At 44.4% G+C, this 7,746-nt stretch overlaps 1 protein-coding gene across 1 annotated transcript; it reads right to left on the bottom strand.

Annotated features, from left to right (window-relative positions):
- Window positions 1-1,130: 1,130 nt before the first annotated feature.
- Window positions 1,131-4,255, bottom strand: LOC146057601 (uncharacterized). Its single transcript, XM_083169025.1, has 2 exons — window positions 3,441-4,255; window positions 1,131-3,068 (listed from the first exon to the last, which is right to left on the bottom strand). Exons 1-2 carry the CDS (start codon window positions 4,078-4,080, stop codon window positions 2,269-2,271), a joined length of 1,440 nt encoding a protein of 479 aa, XP_083025151.1. The 5' UTR covers window positions 4,081-4,255; the 3' UTR covers window positions 1,131-2,268.
- Window positions 4,256-7,746: the final 3,491 nt, after the last annotated feature.

Here is a 7,746-nt window from a genome sequence, read left to right as displayed (position 1 = left end):
ATATTGCATGCAAAAGGACCGCATACAATGTATCATATATACGATCCTGTCCCCCAGGAAGGTCCCGCCTACATTGCAAGCAAATTGCCTGCAACCAGTTGGTGAGATACATCCCACCAGTGTATGGGCACCTTTACTTATACCATGTTCTCATTGCCGCCCCTGCAAAATCCCGGGTTTTTCTTGCCGTGTTTTTGGCGGGGCACAGAGAATGGATACTTTTCTTCCCCATTCTACAGCACCTTAAACCCGGGAAATTCCCGTGTATGACGCGTTCACACTGCTTCCCCTGGTCTGCCCTGCCAACAAGTGTGTGAATATAAAAGCAGCTTTGATTGGCTGTTGAAAAAGTAGCTGTGATTGGCTGTTTTAGAAAGCAGCTGTTATTGGCTGGCTGAGGATGATGTCATATAAAGTGGCCTGTTTTTTCCAAGCACACTGCATTGCTGGAATCATGGCTGATGAGATGCTTTTGTTTTGCACCATTTTGCTGTTTCATGCAGCAAATGAGAGCTTGCTGCAGCTGCTTACATTGTGCTACCTTGCACAATGCACTTTGAAGAGGAGGAGAGCGCAATTTCTTGCTGAGAGAGACAGTGCTCGCCTTCATTATGTGCGAAGGAGAAGAGCTTTCATCACCTCCAGCGTTACCTCCATATTGAGGTTCAGCACATCCAGTACCCGGCGAATGTGGACCAGAGACTGCTCTCATGGCGAGGTATTTTGGTCTACAGTGGAGGGTTATGAGGATGACCAGTGGATGGAGCATTTTCGCATGTCACGTGGGACCTTTCAGTATGTGCTGGACCTTCTAACCCCTGCACTTTCCAGACAGACCACAAACTGCAGAATACCCATCTCACCTAGAAAGAGACTAGCGATAGCGCTATGGTGGTATGCTACACCGGGAGAATACCGCACAGTCGCCTGCTTGTTTGGAGTGGGGAGATCCACTGTATGCACTATAGTCCATGAGGTGACGCAGGCTTTGCTGGAAGGACTTTACCGTCGTTTCATCACCTTACCTCAAGGACAAAGGTTGGACGACATCATCGCTGGTTTCCTGCATCGTGGATATCCACAGTGTGCTGGAGCTATAGACGGTACACACATTCCTATTATTGCCCCACAGAAAACCATGCGGATTACTTTAATCGCAAAGGCTGGCACTCCATAATTCTACAGGCTGTAGTGGACCACAAATATTGGTAAGTACATTTTTTTATGATAATATTAAACTGTACTTTGCGTATTGCTAGGGTAACTAAACAGAAATCTTAACACTTTATATTTTCAGCTTCACTGATGTCTTCATTGGCTGGCCTGGCCGTTCCCATGATGCAAGGGTTCTAGCAAATTCGGACCTATACCTTATTGCTGAGGAGAAGCAGGATGGCTGGTTGTTCCCTAGAGAGGTAAAGATATGTTTTTGCATGTTGCAGTTGGGATATTTTTAGTGTTATGTATGCATGTATGTATAACCAACGTACCACATGTATTGTTGTTTTTCAATGTCTCTCTTTACACCGGTAGAGAAAAGTGGCAATCAGAATAGCATACTTGTACTCCAAGAATTCCATATTGTAACTCTTATTTTACTTTGCAGAAATCGAAGATCATCGATGGGGTGGAGATCCCAGTACATATAATCGGGGATGCAGCATACCCATTACGACGATGGTTAATGAAGGGGTTCACCCAGCGCCATCAACTTACCCCGGAACAAATTGATTTCACCCACACCCTCAGTTCTGCACGAATGGTGGTAGAAAATGCCTTTGGCCGTCTAAAAGGCCGTTGGCGTTGTTTAATGAAGCGCAATGACATTGATACCAGCTTCATGCCTCATGTAGTTGCTGCCTGCTGTGTGTTGCACAACATATGTGAGTTTAAGAAAGAACAGTTTCTACCAGAATGGACCGTACTGGAGCCTGAGGAATCAGATCACTCTGCAGATTCTGAGATGTATGAGGGGACAAACACATGTGCAGAAGACATTCGCAACACCATTACCAATAACATATTTGCTTTAACCCACTAGTGTACTATAGTTTTTAATTTTCAATAAACTTCAAAAACATTTCTGTTTGTTTGTACATATTTTATTCATATGTACAACATATATTTTTTTAGTTAAATAGCATAAAGTGTACCAAAAATGCACATAGAAAAATATAATAAAACTGTAATGACAATACCCAAATGCCTTACATAACTTCTGTACAGGCCGGGTGGGCAGACAAATAAACAAAAAGTCAATAAACACCTCTACAGCACATGGTAGCGGGGGTTTTCCTTTCTTGGAGCCGTTCGATTCTCCGCATGACTATGTGGACCAGCCGCATAATCAAGGCAGTGTGGTGGAACTGTGGGAGGCTGAGTTGCACCCGGTGTACGCTCAGGGAAATGGCAATGATTTGCTGGAGGCTGAGGTGTCCCAGCAGCATACTCGGGGCACTGCGGAGGAACTGGTGGAGGCTGAGGTGCACCAGCTGTACGCTCTTGGAAATGTCGAGGATTTGCTGGAGGCTGTGGTGTCCCAGACGCATACTCTGAGGAGTGCGGTGGAACTGGGGGAGGCTGAGGTGGACCTGCTGTACGCTCAGGGAAATGGAGGTCATTTGCTTGAGGCTGAGGAGTCCCAGCAGCATACTCAGGGAAAAGGTGTGACATTGGTGGTGGGTGAGGTGTGCTGTATGGCACCATGTTCCCCTGGGTTGGGCCTACAAAATTTGGTTGGCCTGCACTATACATTGGATAACCATACTGAAAATTATTGTGTGGTGGCTGGGGCAGTGCATGGCCTTGTGCCCTAAATAGACTATTAAGGAACTCCATCTGCGTATCTCGGTTCTCTCGATTGATACGCTCATGCATACCAACAATGGCAGTAATGAACGTGTTCTGTAGGTCACGCTCATTGTCCATAAATCGCTGCAGACGAGCATCTTCATGAACTTGCATCGAATTATCCATTTCCTTCAGGTGTTCAAGCATTACGGTGGTCATTGCTTTTGTGGCTTGTTCCATCTTAGTGGACCTCTTTCTTCTCAGTGGCACATTATAAACTATGGGAAAAACAAACAACACATTACTATACAAGACTATAATAATGTTACTTCTCCTTCTACCCAAAAGACATTGTTGGTGCCCATGCACTTGGAAAACCACCTGTGCTGAAGGCTAGATATCAGTAAAACCTTAACTTCTCATTCAGATGTGTTAGCAATGTTGCTGACAGGCCTGAATCAGATCCCCTCTGCACAGATGCATGTGGATGTTAAATTTCAAAAATACTTAAATAAAAAAGCAGTGTTGGCACATGCATGCTTGAGGCCTTTTCCCTCCTGCACTCTTGCTACATGCTGCAACATATTTCTTTAATAAACAAAAATATAGTACTGTGTAATAATGGTGTGTGTAAAAAGTTATAAACTTACTGTTGGTCCGCAACTTTGGACGTGCACTCTGTGGCAATGCTTCAAAGGCTGGACTTCCTTCAGCAGGTAGTGATGATGCAGGCGTTGATGGTGGTCGCTGCAAAGGTGATGGCGGATGCTGCACAGGTGAAGAGAATGCCGTGGGGCCTACAGCTGAATTGTGGGAGTTAAATGATGAATCCAGAACTTCACATTGGGCTTCACCATGGACAGAGCGGGAATCCATTTCACTGTCTGTGGCCTCAAGGTCAATGGGTGACGCTGCTGCTGCTACTGCGTTTTCTTCACAGACACTTGCTGCACTGCCAGCAAAACTGCTGGAGGAGGACAGTGATATGGGATTAGCCAGTGCAGAGTTCCCAAAGATGACATTACACTGGTCATAAAATGGCCAGTCCATACGGGCACCACCACTCTTCCTCCTGTTTAGGTCATGGACCTTAGCATACTGCTTCCGCAGGGCTTTGAGTTTATTCACTACCTGTTGCTGCGTTTTGACGATGCCACGGGCAGACAGGATTTTGGCGATGTTGTAGTAAACAACGGAGTCCTTCACTGTGCCGGTCACTTGCTTTTTTATCTCCTCCTCTCCTCTCACTGCTAGCAGCTCGAGCACTTCCTCATCCCTCCAGTGCGACATGTCTGCTCTCCTCGACGCAGCATATGGACGTCAGACGCAGCATGAAATGGACGTCACGTCACCTGATCACATCCGCCAATGAGCTTCTTTTTTTCCATCATGTTTGAAAAACCCGTGTCTGCGCTGTTCAGACTGAAGTACACCCGTGTTTTACCCAGGAAAAACCCTGCAAAAAACCCGTGTGTAGTTCCCGGGGCATAACACCCGGGAATTTCAAAAGGACGCGTTCACACTGAGACACGACACGGGAAATTACCGCTCGCCCTGCCAAATACCCGGGTTTTTTAGGCAATGAGAACGGGGTATAACAGAACGGCTCATGACGATATGCATATAGCGGTTTCTTTAGTGATGTAGGATGGACCCGGATAGTTTACCTTACACATAGGGTGGTGTGAAAGAATAAAGATAGGGACGGTCTTAGGGTCATGTGCAAATTTACTAACACATCACAAATACAAGGTAAAATAATTAAAAACAATGAATACCTGAGTGGTGGCCTGGAGAGGACACGGCCACAACCCAGGTTAAAAATATCAGTCACTCCTTTTCCAACGCGTTTCAACAGCCTGCTGCTGTCTTCCTCAAGGCTACTGAATCTGTAGCTCCCTTTATACCATGCTGGATAACTATTTCCGGGTTATTCTAATTAACTTCCTGTAGGTGGGTTTTATAGGGAAAACATTTTCCACAGCCCAATTAATTCGGCTATATTAGGTAATTGTGTGCCCAGTCTTTAGGGTATATCATTAATGATTTTCGTGATTCCTAGTATACAAGAAAAGGGGTCTGTAGTGACCCCGCTCTCTACCTTCCGGCGACTGGAACGCACGGAAGTGACGTCAGGTGAACCGCATGTCTAATGACATTAATGGTCTAATTCAGAGGGGCATGTGATATCTCCAACCTCCGCTTTCCGGCATCTGAAGCGCATGGAAGTGGAGACAGATGGACTGCATGTGTAGCAGCCAGTATTTACCCTGCACAGTAATAAAATAACTCACCCAAATCTAACTCTCTCTGCACATGTTACATATGCGTGCCTCCCAACTTTAAATGATACCTAAGCGGGACTCCTGCCCCCCCAAAGTGGGTGGCTCCTGGTAAGGGGGCATGGTCTATTAAGAAGGGAGTGTGGCTTCACAGGGACGATGCTCCCCTGAGGCCACATACCCGTTTTGCCACCTTGGGGGCATGGTCAGAGCTCTGTGAGCTTCTGGCCATGCCCCCCCCCCCTTGCTTGCCATGAATAGATGCTGTACGCATGTGCACAGCGACTATTCCCCGCCGCTCTTCCAAGCAGAGGGTAGGCAAGTTTGGAGTACAGTCATTATGGAAAATGGCTAAACCACCTTATATTATGTGAAAATGTTCAGTGTTTCAATCCAATTTGGTTAATATAATAATATTAATATTATAAAGTGATATTCTAAATTATACTTTATAAAATACATGTGAAATGCCTGTCTATCAGAGTGTTAATGTCCCAGTACCAGTGTAACTAAATTTGTATCTCGGGGTATATTTCAGTGTCCGCATTAGTGTCCATGAAATGGTATACCTGCAGTGTTGTCAGTGACCTCTGGTCCAATCTAAGTCAGGCTGTCAACATGCTAGAGAGACCAGCTTTGATTAAGGTAGCTGACAACAGACAGCAGCTAATTACTGCTCATAAATAGTGTTCTGATTGGGTAATATTTTACATTGGTTGCATTTGTTCTGTAATATCTACTTTATCAGCACATGTACATAATAACTTCCGCACATCATCTCCCTGTGTTACAGCACTGTACAAAAAAAAATGTGTCAGTTTACCAAAGTTTGTTAAATACAAGTAATTATGAATTGCAGGGCAAACAGTTTTAAAAACACTATAAGTCAGTGGTTCCCAAACTTTTTTGAATGACGGCACCCTAGAGCATCAAAATATTTTCAAGGCACCCCTAGTCCAAATGTTTCTTATTGATAAATTCAGAAAAAAAATATGAAATTAAGTACATTGTGTTTATATGTCACAGTTATCTGGTGAGGGACAGGATTTGCTTCTTTTTGTCCACATATATTATGATTGGCAGCCACAAGCACTGGTTTTGCCTGGTACATTGACCATAAATAATATAAATTGATCCTGGTCCACCAACCCAAGGCGCCCCTGCAAGTGTCCTGAGGCACCCTAGGCACACAGTTTGGGAACCACTGCTATAAGTCCTTATGCTGGTAGAAGCAGACCCTGGCCTTGGCACTCCTCAAAAAAGTATTGGCAAAAAGGGAAAGACTCTCTTTTTGTCGGGGTACTCTTGTACAAAAAGTTGTTCGTTGTAAATAAAAAATATAACGATGAATTTAAGAGGTGACTAATGGGTTTGTCAATTTTTCATAAGCCCTCTGAATTAGTGGTACACTATTGATGTTCTCAGGGAAGTTGCCCTGGTGTAAGTTGAGTGTATTAAAATTTAACCTTTAATAATTGTTTATTTAAATTAAGCACTAGACATGAACATACAAACAAAGTTTTTTACACGGATACACATAAAACACAAAAAATTAGGATATTCAGGAGATGAGCTCTCTCTGAGAGATGTGAGTATTATGTCTCTGTAAACTGCACACCTTCAGTCACACAAAAAATATTGTGTATTGGAATTCACTGTACTAGGCAAAGTATAGTTGTGCAATTAAGTTACAATCCCTATAACACATCTTATGGTATGTACAAACGGGGGCGATATGGCTTCCGATGTTGCCGATATAGTGCACATCGGAAGCCATATCGCAAGCCGATTGTGTACTTTGTAGGGCTTGCGAGCCCGATGCGCTGCCAATGCGAGCTCCCGAGTGAGCGCAAATCGGCAGCGACATATTGAGGGCAGCCAAGACTATATAGTGCAGATCTGCACTATATAGTCTCTGTGCCTTTATACTTACACAGCTCTGGCAGCCAGAGGGGCTTATCCTGGGGCTGCAGGGCTGATGCGCAGTGACCCGGAAGTCCACCGTATAGACTTCTGGGTCACTGCGGAGGTCTGTTGGTGTCCACTGATGTATGCGGCAGGGGGAAGCTGTTCCTGTGCCGCGGCCCCTGCCATCTGTGCCCCTGTCTCCTGTGACAGGTATCGGTGCTGCCCTCTTCATGTCGTGCGATGCGAGTCCCGATGCGATCAGATCGCATCGGGACTCGCATCGCACGGCATGTCGACCGTGTGTACACACCATTAGAATCACTTGGTGTAAGTGTTTACGTAGTTTGAGGTAACAATGTTGCAATATTGGTTATTCTGAAAGTTAAATATTTGATTAACTATATGTCTCGATCTCTCTCTGGAGGCAGTCACAAATATCGTGTGCGTGTGTACAATATCCTCAATCTCTCTCCTCAAATGGGTGAATTCTTAACCAGAATAATTTTATAAGATGTATCACATGATGTTTCAAAAATAACAAGTTTCTTAAAGCTAGCAAAACTTATAAGTAGATAGAATAATATCACATAGGAGGCAAAATAGTCTCCTCCCCCAATGAGAAGTTAGAAGAAAGAAGGTAAGTAGGGGAAATAAGAAAAGTTACCCAAAATTCTCCTAGGTGACAATTCTCCAACTCTGTATACCTAAAGTATGGCAGAAAAGATGATTTTTCACAGTGAGGTCTCCCTAACTGCTACTGGTCAAA

Source organism: Crinia signifera, chromosome 2 (assembly GCF_055691185.1).
Source record: "Crinia signifera chromosome 2, ASM5569118v1, whole genome shotgun sequence".
Lineage (NCBI taxonomy): Eukaryota > Metazoa > Chordata > Amphibia > Anura > Myobatrachidae > Crinia > Crinia signifera.
Note: the sequence above shows the minus strand (reverse complement) of the source record. Positions and strands in the feature narration are given on the sequence as shown.

Coding starts and splice junctions, on each gene's coding strand:
- LOC146057601 (XM_083169025.1), bottom strand. CDS start 4,080: ATGTCGCACTGGAGGGATGAGGAAGTGCTCGAGCTGCTAGCAGTGAGA. Junction 3,069..3,440: donor TCCAAAGTTGCGGACCAACA/GTAAGTTTATAA, acceptor TTTTTCCCATAG/TTTATAATGTGCCACTGAGA.